Source organism: Apis dorsata, unplaced genomic scaffold (assembly GCF_000469605.1).
Source record: "Apis dorsata unplaced genomic scaffold, Apis dorsata 1.3 scaffold_129, whole genome shotgun sequence".
Lineage (NCBI taxonomy): Eukaryota > Metazoa > Arthropoda > Insecta > Hymenoptera > Apidae > Apis > Apis dorsata.
The window spans coordinates 979,419-993,490 of record NW_006263422.1 but is presented as its reverse complement, the minus strand read 5'-3'; the positions used below and the strand labels follow the sequence as shown (position 1 = coordinate 993,490).

Sequence of the window (14,072 nt, the reverse complement as noted above, 5' to 3'; positions counted from 1 at the left end):
TAATTAAAAATTAAAATAAAGAAATTATATATAAGAAGAATGTAATATTTTTAAATTTATATTTTTAAATAATAAATTTATAAAAATAATCTATAAAAGCATATGTTATCCATTGTAGGAATATGAATAAAAATATCAATAGATACCTACATGAAAATATATAGCAAATAGTTAAAATTATTAAACTATAATTTAAATATACAGAATTTTAAGATTTTAAAACATCCTGAATATTCATATTTTTAATTTATCTTCGAAAACTTGCAACATTTCACATAAAGCTTTAATTTTTATGAATAAAACTATAATGAAGTTTATAACAATATTTGTTTTTACATTGGCTAACCTGTAATTGTTCGTTTACAGTCTTACCACCATTTCATTCTATTTTATTCTAAATTTCTTTTTAAATCATATGTATACACATATACATAATCATTATGTTAAGTTATAATAAATATAGATGTAGGAAATAAATATATATGTATGTATTAATAATCAAATCTTGTAAATGTATGAAGAGAAAGATACAGTTAAATAAAAGAGAAAAAAGCAAATGAAAAAGTGAAAAAGAGAAAAAGAAAGAGAAAGGATAAGAGAGAGATACAGAAAGAGAGGGAGTGAACGGTGTTCCACTGGAGGCGCTGTGCAGTGCCAAAGGACCGCGGCGGCGGTGGTGATTCAGACTTCTTATCAATTTTGAAAAGTCGTGGAGAAGAATAGAGAGACATTCGTCGACATTGGGCGTCGATTATATGTACGAAATGAGGTACCATTGATAAGACTTAGAGCGCCGCGCGGTTCCGCCTCCGCCGTGCCCAAACGCGGCACATCACGGACGTGTGGATAAAGCGGCGCCATATATACACGATATACAATCGTATTTTTTCTTTCGGGAATGCGAGAGGATAGAAAAAGGGAGGAGTGAAATATCGTAAGAACGAAAGAGCAAACGCGATACTAATAAAGAAAATCGAGATAAAGAATAAGAAAGTGAAGAAAGAAAGAGAAGGAGTGAGAATTAGAGATCCGTGGATGCGGCGCGGTGTCTGCACCCGTGCGTGAATCACGCTTTCTTGAGGTGCCTGTGTATCCCTCGTCTTCGAGCACACCCCATACTTACATTGACCTGTTCAAGAACGTCGTTATTCTTCGCAATCGAACAAGGCTTTTCATAAATAACTTTTCTAAAACATCTTTCGTGGTGTCATCCACGAAGAGGCATTTTTGCTCCGTTTTGTTTTATATTCTTTACCGGTTATCAAGAATCTATCTGTTTGTGCTCGTGATATAGAACCGGTATTTTAAAAACATCACTTCAACAACATTATTTATTAAATTCAAAGAAACAACTTTTTTTTTCCAAAATAAAAGTGAATGGATCTTAGAATTTCATGTTTTCAACAGACTTGGTGTTTTTGTCAACATAAAAAATTTTCTGTGCACTGTGATTTAAACTCTTAGTCCTTTAGAATTTATATAACATAACAACAATTACGATCTTTATAAGACTTGAGCTAATATTGTTAAACAAATCTTCAAGTAAAACAATAGAAATACATTGTTATAAAATAGATTGACAACAAAGAAACAAAAGTAGATACAATATGTCAGATGAAGAAGATAAACCCCCTGCACCTCCTGTGCGACTTACATCAAATAGGTATTATCTTAAATTTATACTTTATGTTGCATTATCATGTATTATAATTTATTAATACCAAGGAATTTTAAAAACAAAATTTATTATTTAATATTAGAAATTTAAGCATATACTTAAAAATAAATATTTAAAATTTGATTCTGTAGTACTTTAGTTTTGCATAATAAATATAATATACAATATATTTTTGTATTATATCATATATGACTAAAAATTCATGAGTTTTTACATTTTATATTCTTATTATTTTCTTTGCAATAAGTAGAAGTCTGCATCTCCTAAAAATAGAGTAACAGACACTAATCTACTGGTTGCTAAAAATAAAATTGTACAGTTCAGACATGATGACATTCTGATGTGGGAGATCATCCTTTAAAGACTTTATATGTTATTTTGCTAACTATATTTTATAAACATAATATATATGCATATGTACATTATTTTTATATTAATTTTATAAATAATTTACATACATATGAATGATTATAATACTTATATACAAATTCATATGTATATGTATATCTATATGTATATTAAAAAGTAAAGATGTAATAAGTAAATATAAATTAAATATAAATTAGTTATATTTTTTTATTTTATTATAGTTATATTTTTTATTTTATATGATTTTAATTTAATAATAGATAATAAAATTATTTATTATGTAATTGGTATAAAAATTATTTTATAATTTTTATTCATATATAAAATATAGAGATAAATATATAAAAGTAAAATTGTTTTCTCTTATTTAATCAGTGTTAGTATTTAGATGAAATATTAAATTGATTTCAGAGGTGAATCAACACCTAACTTACCAGTGGATATGCGTCCACTACCTAAAGAACCTGATTCTGATGAACGTAAGAAAAAAACATTGAAAAGCAAAATGAAGGTAAAGGAAAATAAAGATAAACCCAATATTAGTTACCCAACTAATTTTGAACATACAGTTCATGTTGGATTTGATGCTGTTACTGGTGAATTTACGGTAAGTCAATTTATTATTTGCAATTTGTTAATATTGTTCAAAATGCACTCGCTTTCTGCTTTGCTATTATACAATGGTACGGAGTATCCAATAAAGTTTATAAATATATTTGAATATAAATATATTTGTATTTCATTATACTACTAGTTGTACTACTAATATAAATTTTTACAAATCTTATAATAATTTTTAATCAGAAAATATTTCTTATTAAATTTTTATATTTATTTTTATATATATATAACATTATTATAACATAATTATAATTAACATAATATAACATTATTAAATTAATATTTATTTCTATATGATATTTAATATTTGTTTTGTAACTCATTGGTTTATTTATTTATTAGTATATTGTATTTTATGAATAAAATAAAAAGAAAAAAATTTAAAAATGGAATAAATTGTAGCAATTCATATTAAATAAAATATCCATTTCATGATAAAATTATTTGTATATTTCAATAAATTAATTTTGTGTAAATAATAATAAATATATTTTTGCAAATTAATTTTAATTCATAATATCATAATTTCATAATATCATAAGATAACATTGTAAAAGCAACTAGTAATGTATTATTAAATATTAATTAATATAATAAAAATTTTTGTAAAATCATATCAGATGGATTTTTCGTACCTAAAAAAAATTGAATTTTCATCACTTGTTCACATGTGTATGGACATTGTGGAAAAGTAATTTGGTAATTTGTCTGATGCTTCTTATACCTATTATTTTTTCACATGAAAAACTAACTAGACACGTATTTCTTTCAAGCTGCCATTAAAAGTAAGTAATTTCAAATGACCACAAAAGTAGTTTGTCTGTATTTTTTTTATTATTATATATACACTTAATTTAATTGTTTGTTTTTGTTGCAATCAACAAAATTAAGTTTTTACTTATTATTTGAAATTTAGAATTTATAAATTAGAAGCATAGCTGCTTTAATAGATTAATAGATGCTTTAGTCAACGTTGCATTTGATATTATTGCTTTCTTGCAATAATGAAATTTAATATTAATTTGATTGCTTAAGATCTTACTATTTCTTCTATTTAATAAATAAATTCTCAAATATTTTATTTGCATGATAAAAACTCTTAATTTTAAGAATTTTGAGAATTATATCTTTGTAAATATTATATTCATATATCAGTTACTTTTTAAAAAATTTATATATAAGATTATTAATGATTATTTTGAAACATAATTTTTAATCTTAGGGGATGCCAGAAGCATGGGCAAGATTGCTTATGTCTAGTAATATTAGTAAACAAGAACAGAAGAAAAATCCACAGGCTGTATTAGATGTATTGAATTGGTATGATAGTAGCAGTAAAGAAACAAAAGGTTCCAAATACATGACAACTACAAAAATGGTTGGAGTGGTTGGTAAGTTAATAATTTGTTTAAAAATTAATTTATATTGTCAATATTATTATTATAATAAATTTTATAATACATTAGTAAATCAAAAATGTAACATTTTATGCTCAGCTCCTATTGAAAGAGCGAGTAGTCCTAGAAGCATGGGTATAGGTGTTGGAACAGGAGTAGGAAACATTCGTGGTCAAGCAATGTCACAAGCTTCTGGAAGTTCTCATTCTCAACATTCACTCAGCAGGTAAATTTTATATTTATAAATTTTTTCTATATTCTTCTTTCTTTCTATTTCTTTCTACATACTTCTACATATTTAAATATAATTATAATTACATATTAAATATATTTAAATATTCATTGAAAAATAACAAATTTATAGAGTAAGTAGCAGTAGTCCAAGTAGTACACCAACAGATGCTTGTGCAACTAGTTCTGAACAGGAAGATGAACCACCACCACCACCAATTTCTGCTAGACCGGAACGTACGAAATCAATTGTAAGTAATTTTGTAAACTATTAAAAATAAAAAATTATTTAAATATAAATATTAAATTAGAGAATAAAACTTTTTATATCAGTATACAAAGCCAATAGAAGAAGAGCCGCCACCACCATTAACTACTACATTAGGATCACCTCAACGAAATGGTACACCTCAACAGCCACACCAATCACAATTGGATAGAAATAAAAATCAAGCTACTCCTACATCGACGACAACTGATCAAACAAGACCAGCGCAAAGTGATAAAGCTAGAAAGAAAAAAATGTCAGATGATGAAATATTAGAAAAATTAAGAACAATTGTAAGTGTAGGAGATCCAAATAGGAAATATACAAAAATGGAAAAAATAGGACAAGGGTAAGTTACATATAAAATATAACTTTTATTTTTTTAACAAATTTTTTCTTGATTTTCATCATTATATATTTATAATATTATTTTTTAGTGCTTCGGGAACAGTATATACAGCAATTGAAACATCAACAGGTATGGAAGTTGCAATAAAACAAATGAACCTTTCACAACAACCAAAGAAGGAATTAATAATAAATGAAATATTAGTCATGCGGGAGAATAAACATCCAAATGTTGTAAATTATTTGGATAGTTATCTCGTAGGAGAAGAATTATGGGTAGTTATGGAATATTTACCTGGTGGTAGTTTAACAGATGTTGTAACTGAAACTTGTATGGATGAGGGTCAAATAGCAGCAGTGTGTAGAGAAGTCCTACAAGCTTTGGAGTTCCTTCATTGTAATCAAGTTATACATAGGGATATTAAATCTGATAATATCTTACTTGGATTAGATGGTGGAGTGAAGTTAACAGATTTTGGATTTTGTGCACAAATTTCACCAGAGCAAAGTAAACGAACTACAATGGTTGGTACACCATATTGGATGGCACCAGAAGTAGTTACAAGAAAGCAATATGGTCCAAAGGTAAAAAAAATGTGTATGTGCATATGTGTGTACGTGTACGTGCGCGCACGCGTGTGTAAAAATAAGATATGTTTATTATATTATCATACATTATTTAAAGGTGGATATTTGGTCATTGGGTATAATGGCTATTGAGATGATAGAAGGAGAACCACCATATTTGAATGAAAATCCATTAAGAGCATTATATTTAATTGCAACAAATGGAAAACCAGAAATTAAAGAAAAAGATAAATTATCAGGAATTTTCCAAGATTTTTTGGATCAATGTTTAGAAGTTGAAGTGGAAAAACGATCAGCCGCTTCAGAATTACTCAAGGTAATTTTAATAATATGTTTAAAAAATAAAATATATTTAATATATATCAAATTTAAGTAATAATCATATGAAATAAATTTTAATAAAAATTGTAATTTTACAACAAATTGCAGCATCCTTTCTTAAAATTAGCAAGGCCTCTTGCTTCCTTAACACCTTTGATAATGGCAGCGAAGGAAGCTGCTAAAGGTAATTAAAAGAATGGTATATATGATCATATAACATGATCACAAAGATATAATTTTACAAATAATGAAAAATAATGAATCACCCTCCCAAAATGGAACGGCACAATAATTCAATAATATATAATAAATAATGAATAAACATATATAAATATATAAATATATATACATATATATATGTGTGTATATGTATGTATATATGTATATATATATATACATATATATATATATATATAGATCATAGATAGATAGAACTTATCCGATACCTTGAAAAGTATCGAGAAATGGTTTCAAAGTTTTTAAATTGCTCGATTCTCGCATGTTATGCGGGAGAGGAAATAAAGTTAAATCAGAAGAACTGTGAACGATCTGACGGCAGAAATCTTGTATTCCTCGATGGGTATTTATTAGTTACTAAGAGTTGAACATTTTATTTAAATAGTCTTCAAAATAAATTGTATGTGTGGGTTGTTGCCTGAAAAGCTCTTATACTAATATTAAACTATCATCGAGGATTTTCAAGCGACTGTCAGTTATTTTCTAAAGATATAAAAGTATTACTGACTCTAAAATTGAAGATCAGAGTTAGCTACAAACATACATTATTTATAGCAAAAACCTTATTAGATAATACCATAAAAAATGTGAACAAGTACATAGGACCTATTCTAATACATTATTATGGTTTAACAAAAAATTGTAGAAAAAAGAAATTGGTCTTCGTGTCAGATTTATATTTTTTGAATGAAATTATGGAGAGCAGAGCAATATGTTTTCAGTCTTTGGTCTGTCAGTATGACGTAGATGTATAAGCGATAGCCTAACTTGTTTTAAACGTTCTCAAGAATCACGTTCTTGTCATTGGATGTTAGCAAATTTCATTATGTTATATTAAATTGAATTTTAATAGATTTTTTTTAATATTTGGATATTGCAATTTTTGTATTATGTTAATGTATATATAGTATAGAAAATTAATTTCATATATAATGAAATTTATAATAAATTTAATACATGCAATTCTTATTTAAAATTATTCATTTATAATTGTAAGATAAAATATAAGTACTTTTTCTCATTTGCATCGCTGACGGGACACGTTGGGATATTGACCTTGTTACTAAAATATGTTAGATATAAGAACATCTTTCTATGGACAAATGTCCAGTTACGTGTGTTCTTCAATACAGGTCAAATATAAGTCTTTAACGTGTCTTACAAAAAGTGAACGGATGATCGATGAAATTTTAAAACAAGGTTCAGATATAGGAACATTTTGTGACACTATAAAGTGCCTGTCTTGTCATGTTTAGAGACGTGAAAAACTCGCGCTAGATTCCTTATAATCTTGAACCATCAACAGAATAATTTAATATTTTGTTTAATACAGACACAAACATACAGATCAATAAAAATATATAAATTTACGTTGACAATTATATAAGACAAGGTTTCTAAATGGTTGTACTACATTAAACATAATGATTAATGTCTTTCCTAATTGTATTATATCTTAACCATATACTACTGAAAATGAAACCTTGGATATTTTTAGTTTAAGAAATACACATTTTCAAATTTGTTATTTTTATTCATTGCATTTTCATTACATATAGGGATTTATCGTAAACTAAAGCTAAAGAACGCCACGTAAAAGTATAATAGATATTGAAGAAATTAAGAATATATTACATAATATGAAATAAAAAAAGAAAAAAACATACATTATTTGGTAATGAACTATCGTATATGTAATATTATATTTATTATTTACTGGGTTTATTATTTTCGTAATATTAAAAAGCCTGATTAGTTTTTTTATATCAATAATGTCTAATTATACTTGACAGACGAAGCAGCTCAGTTCGTATCGCGCTTACGCCTAAATTTGGAGTTATATGCTGAAAGAATTTTATCTAAAGAATCAGGGATAATAATATATAATCACATGAAATTTGTTTCAGTATTCTATAAGAATGGACTCTTGCACTATTTTGTTTCAGTATCAACTCCAAATTATTTAGGATTTGTAAGCAATGATAGGAGGTATAGAGAACAAAAAAAAATAATTGTGCACGTCTAGTATTAATAAACAGTTTCTGTAAAAAAAAAAAAGAAAAAGAAAAAAAAAAAGAAAAAATATACGATTCAGGGTCAAAATTGACGTTAACTCGATCAGAAATACTGAACGAGGTCCTGCATTTTCACAAATATCTTTAGAAAAAAAAAAAAAAAAAAAAAAAAAAAAAAAAAAAAAAAGAAAAAAAAAAAAAAAAAGAAAAAATATACGATTCAGGGTCAAAATTGACGTTAACTCGATCAGAAAGACTGAACGAGGTCCTGCATTTTCACAAATATCTTTAGAAAAAAAAAAAAAAAAAAAAAGAAAAAAAAAAAAAAAAAGAAAAAATATACGATTCAGGGTCAAAATTGACGTTAACTCGATCAGAAAGACTGAACGAGGTCCTGCATTTTCACAAATATCTTTAAAAAAAAAAAAAAAAAAAAAAAAGAAAAGAAAAAAAAAAGTAACGTCCATTTTATGTCATTATATTACTGCGGCAGTTATTAAGCGTATTTCAGCTACAAATGGCTATCTATAAGATTTATTTTTATTCGCAAATCAAGAAAATTAGATGCAAAATTTACTTGTTTATGTTTCAAAAAACTATGTAAACAAATAATTAGAAATGTGGATATTTTGAATATTTGTGATATTTTAATGAACTTTGTTTTTTAGTGATCAAAAGTACAAAATTGTATTAATATGCCTTGTTGTAATAAAAGCAAGTATTACTTATAAAATTTAAATCTATCTTTATTATTTTAATGTATTAAACACAATATAATATTTTATTATACATAAAAATAATGTAAATGTTTTGCATCTATGTCTTGATTAGTGTTCTAAGTGCATTTATGTATTCTTATAAGAAATGTATTATTGTCAGTTTAAAACTATGAAATAGGTTCCTATACACCAATCAAATATGTATATGTTTTCAATATTTTTTTTATGATGTTTTTGAAAATGCTTTGAGATCTCAATTATAAAACAAATCAGGCCTAGTAACGAAGCCGTTAATTTATTCATACGTCATTAAAGATTTTGGCTTCAAAGTTTTAATAAGAATTCTGTACCTCTATTTATATGAAATTGGCATCTATTATCTAATGGATATATTTGGTAAAAATCTGGTTTCTCAGGAAAACTAATACTTAACAGTGTCGAATTTAAAAATGAAAGAAAGCAGCAAATGAATAATGAATTATTGTAAAAATTATGCCTAGAATTTGCGTATATATTATACTGTAATACCTTTTAGTTTGTTTTGAAACGTTAAAATATAAGGAAACATTTTATAACAAAATATCACACATTATCTTCTTTAAATGAAATCCTTCCTTTCATTCTAATATTAAATAGTAAAATATTATTTTAATAAATATAAAATTAAAAAATAATTTTTTTTAATATTAAAGGATTATGTGAAATCAGAAATAATTACGCGAAATAAAGTTATTATATAATTATTATTTTTATATATTATATTCATTATATGTAACATGAAAAAATAACAGAATGTTTTTATAAATTATTTTGTTTTGCTTCTTAAATGTTTTATATTAATTTATGAATTTTTATATTTTATACACACTAAATGTAATATTTTAGATTTTCATTTAGAGTGTATGTACAGATTTGAATTTATTCTAAGAGATTATAATATAAATATTTACTTAACTTTATCATTATAAATATACATTTTGTATAATAATCTAACAAATGGAATTAAATTCAGAATCTATGATGCATAAATAAAATATATAGAATATATGTATTAAGATTTAACATAAAAGTATATGCTGGTATTCATAATATAATTTAAAATATTAAATAAAAAATATAATTTTTGTTTCTTCTTACAGAATAAAAAATAAAAAATGGATAAAATTTTTTAAGCATTTTCAAAAATTTTGAGAAAAATTTGTGTTTTACTAGTTTTATGATGTAATCTTCTTCTCTTCTCCTGCTGGATGGAAGTTTATAGATGCTGAATTGATGCAAAATCGCTTCCTTGTAGGTTTTGGTCCGTCATTAAATACATGTCCCAAATGTGCACCACACTTTGAACAGGTCACCTCGGTCCGCACCATATCTGGGTTTGCGATCAGCAGTAGTAGATTTCCACCAACTGTCAATGGTGAGAGTGAAGTGGTGGTAGCGGGGCAATAGGAAGACAAAGGAAATAGAATTATAGAGTGTGATTAAACGCAGACCAACACCTTTGTTTATGCACTCTAAATGTTTTCCAGTTATAGCAGCATCAAAAAGAGTAAACTAATATTAATAAAAGCAACAGGATGATTGCAATAAAAATTAAAATCAAACCTAAATAACCTAAATAAATTTCAAAAGAAATAAAAATTTTAATTAAAAATAAATATATATTTTATCAATTCTATATTCCAAATAATAATATAAAAAATAGCTACATTCTAATTAATACCCATAATCTTGTTCCTTGTTTTATTCATCCATCGAAGTTCTCTCCAAATTTCTTCTTGAATTTAACTGCCTTGATATTATATCACAAAATTCAAAAATATATTAAAATAATCCCGACAAATATTTGCCTCATTAATTAGATTTAGATAGATAATATATTTTTATACTATTTTAATACTATTAATAAAAAGCATTTTTATTTAATTATCACATTAAAACACAGATATTTACATATTATACTTATTGCTTTTACATATTATTACAATCTTTGTATTTATAAATAGCATATAACTACCATTTCAATAACTAAAAATTAACTAAATATTAAAACCACAATCTACTTAATATTGCATATCATACATTTTTACTTGTCCATATATTTTTACACAAAAAATAAAATTTAACATATTTAATATTAAAAAAATACAGAGAAAATGATTTTTTATGTAAATTATTTAACAATTAAAATAAAAAAATTATAAAAAATAATTTTAACATAAATTTAAAATTTCTAATTAATTTTTAAATAAGCGAAGAATTTAACAAAAGAAAAAGTTTTTAATATAGAATAAGTCCGTAATTATAATATATATAACTGAGTCATATTATAATATATATAATATAACTGAGTAGGAGATGACATTTAAAAACTAAAAAAGATTTAATAAATTTTTCTTAATTTTTGAAGTTTTTAAAATTAAAAATTAAATTGATTTTAAAAATTGTCTCTCCAAAAAAATACTAATTAGTTTTCATAAAATTTTGATAAACAATTAGATATACATATACTTCGTAAATTAAAAGTATTCGCGATGCATTTGTTATGGTAGTAAAATAAATTAGTTCATTAAATAATCAGATTTTATATCTTTTTTTATTTTTATTTAATTATTATATTAAAAAATTTAATAAGTAATTTTTGCAGAATTTGAAAAAAATTAAAAACGATTTCACATTACAATTCGATTATTTTTAATTCATCGAACAATTATGTATTAATTATTTTCAATTATATTTGTGACGCAATAAAAAATAATATATAATAATTTATATAAACATTTTATAGTTCTTTTTATCAGATGTTTAATAAACATTAACTTAAATAGAACGAATTTTCAAAATCAATTTTCTTAAAAACGAAACATAAAATGAAAAAATATTATATCAAATTTTTTTCTTATTGCATATAAAATTGTCCTACTTGGTTATATTAATTATTAATTCATCCATATAAAATATAATCTAATCTAAGCTTTATTATAATTTTACGATTATAGTAATTTTATTAAAATCTCAATTATATATAGCAAAGCTAAATAAAAAAATATATGATTAAATAGTAAAAAGTTATAATTTATTTTTTTTATATATATAAATAAAATATAGAGAAAATGATTTTTAATGCATAATTATAATTTTAGATTTTACTAGATGATGTAAGTCTAACACAAATCACACTCTAAGCATTAACATGCAAGGAAAAGGATAAAAGGAATGCTTTTTATATATTATAACTTAAATATTAAAAAATTATATAAATAATAATGACATTATAAATATGCAATTATTTTTATTCTTATAAATTAAAAATATATAAATATTTATAATAAAAATCCAATAATATTGATAAAATTTCCATGCACAAAAAATGTAATTGATAATTGTATTATATAAATTATATTGTATAATTTTTTAAAATAATATATTATTTTATATATTTGTATCAAATATAAAATTTGTTTAAAGATTTAACAAAATTAAGTGACACATTATATGGAAGGCTTAAGGATAGAAGAACTAAAAGTATAGGAAAGGTTTTGTGATAGAGTGAATGTGAGAAAAAATTAAGAATATTTAAGAATGGTAAACAGATAAAACTCCAAAGTGTGATAATGTACAATTTATGATAATGTATAGTATTATCATGTAAAAATTAAATTTCATAATATCAGAGTTTATCTATGTACCATTTAAGCAGATATTTTTAATTAATATAATGATATGCATAATATCTAATACTATGTTATTAATATTATTATATTAAAAATCCGAGCATAATTCTAAAAAAATTATCAGTAAATTAAAAATTTCATATATACACTTACCATGTGAAGTATCTTTGGTTAGCTTGACTCGTCCCTGATCTAATACTTCATTGAATGCAGGCCAACCACAACCACTGTCGTACTTTGTGTCAGAAGAAAACAACTCTTGATCACAAATTATACAGGTGTATGTGCCTTTTTCATAGAATTTGTTGTAGCAACCAGAAAAAGGTCTATATAAGGGAACAAAAAAGTTGAAAGCATCAAGAAGCATGTATACTAGGAAGTTAATTATGAAGATCTATACTTTATTTTTAAACCACTCGGTCATGACGCAAAGTCAAGCCAACACATGCTCTTGAAAAAGTTATTTTAGTCTCACATCACCTAAAAGTAAACCAGTTTCCACCATACGGACAATATTTTTGGAAAATTATATCATATAAATATTGTAATTTATTTGAATCTTTGCGATTAAAATTTCAATAATATAACATTGTTAGTTAAAAATTATACATAAAAAAAAAATCAATATATCAAATTTATTTATTATGACACTTATTATAACAAGTCTGAAAAATTTTATAATAAAAAATGAAGATATACTATTAATAGATTATATATTATATACATGAAAATAAAATGATCTATATGTAAATTTTGATTTAAAAATTTTGAATCTTGTAAATTATTATTTACATACATACTATCATACATAACGATAGCAAAATATTCATATTATAGAAAATAATTACAATAAATTTTCCAATAACAACAAAAATTAATACAAATATGTGGTTTATAAAATAAATAAGGATAGTATGATTCACAATATAATAATAAATAAATTAAATTTCCATCACACGTACCTCTCTGTACCCTTTTCCTGCGTGACGTGCCATTGTAGCGGCGTCAAACGTTTTTTTAATTCTTCTTTATCGATTTCCATAGTCATTTTCCTAATTGAGCCTTAAAATAAGTTAAAAAAAAATACAATAATAACAATTTTAATAACACAAAAAAAGAACGCGGGCAGCTTGCCGCGCTTTCCTCACAACTATGCAACTATACACCAAGAGAACAGAAGCGGCACTGCTGCCTACTCCTTTGAAGCATGGATGATCAGATTTCGTGACCTTGAGCCAACCAATCAGCTTCTTTGGCAAATAGATTTGATAATTATGCTTTCGCAGTTACACGTGACTTCTATATGGGAAAACTAAAATGATGTGATCTAGATATACAAATTTATGGATTTTTATTTTTTGATAAATAAGAAGAGAGAAAATCTAAAAATAATGTTCATTTGTATATCAGTTATTTAAAAATTAATAAAGCATTAATTATTTAACAGTCCATATAATAAATATCTATAAGTAATATATAATATGATATAAATAAAATATACAATTTTCTATCAATTTCTAATAGATTTATATTATTTTATAATATAATATATTAACAATAAAATATAATGAATATTCCATATTTTAAAAATCTATATATTAATAATATA

At 24.1% G+C, this 14,072-nt stretch overlaps 2 protein-coding genes across 8 annotated transcripts in view; one reads left to right on the top strand and one right to left on the bottom strand.

Annotated features, from left to right (window-relative positions):
* The first annotated feature begins 453 nt into the window (after positions 1 to 453).
* Positions 454 to 8,386, top strand: LOC102680746 (serine/threonine-protein kinase PAK 3). 2 transcript variants are annotated; one of them, XM_006612932.2, is made up of 10 exons: positions 454 to 1,663; positions 2,459 to 2,654; positions 3,442 to 3,453; positions 3,891 to 4,059; positions 4,165 to 4,291; positions 4,430 to 4,547; positions 4,630 to 4,913; positions 5,002 to 5,497; positions 5,598 to 5,816; positions 5,930 to 8,386. In XM_006612932.2, the coding sequence occupies exons 1-10, from the start codon at positions 1,608 to 1,610 to the stop codon at positions 6,011 to 6,013; spliced, it is 1,761 nt and encodes a 586-aa protein (XP_006612995.1). In that variant the 5' UTR covers positions 454 to 1,607; the 3' UTR covers positions 6,014 to 8,386. The 2 variants fall into 2 exon arrangements, with proteins under 2 accessions (XP_006612995.1, XP_006612996.1); XM_006612933.2 differs by lacking the exon at positions 3,442 to 3,453 and having other exon boundaries at positions 455 to 1,663.
* Positions 8,387 to 9,797: 1,411 nt separating this feature from the next.
* LOC102680979 (methionine-R-sulfoxide reductase B1) overlaps positions 9,798 to 14,072 on the bottom strand; it is a 6,097-nt gene continuing 1,822 nt past the window's right edge. For 2 of the 6 annotated variants that reach the window (XM_006612938.2, XM_006612935.2), the window contains exons 2-4: positions 13,426 to 13,525; positions 12,617 to 12,789; positions 9,798 to 10,197 (exon numbers count right to left, since the gene is read on the bottom strand). In XM_006612938.2, coding sequence (XP_006613001.1) covers positions 10,007 to 10,197; positions 12,617 to 12,789; positions 13,426 to 13,511 — 450 coding nt within the window. In that variant the 5' untranslated portion in view covers positions 13,512 to 13,525 and the 3' untranslated portion in view covers positions 9,798 to 10,006. Of the gene's footprint in view, positions 10,198 to 10,288; positions 10,304 to 10,463; positions 10,582 to 12,616; positions 12,790 to 13,425; positions 13,526 to 14,072 lie in introns of those variants that run through there. The other 4 variants (XM_006612934.2, XM_006612937.2, XM_006612936.2 and 1 more) reach the window with 4 other exon arrangements.

Bases quoted from the DNA above. Each gene is read 5' to 3' on its own strand.
- LOC102680746 (XM_006612932.2), top strand. From the start codon at position 1,608: ATGTCAGATGAAGAAGATAAACCCCCTGCACCTCCTGTGCGACTTACA. The intron at 4,292-4,429 runs GTAAATTTTATA...ACAAATTTATAG, and splicing joins TCTCAACATTCACTCAGCAG to AGTAAGTAGCAGTAGTCCAA. The intron at 5,498-5,597 runs GTAAAAAAAATG...CATTATTTAAAG, and splicing joins GAAAGCAATATGGTCCAAAG to GTGGATATTTGGTCATTGGG.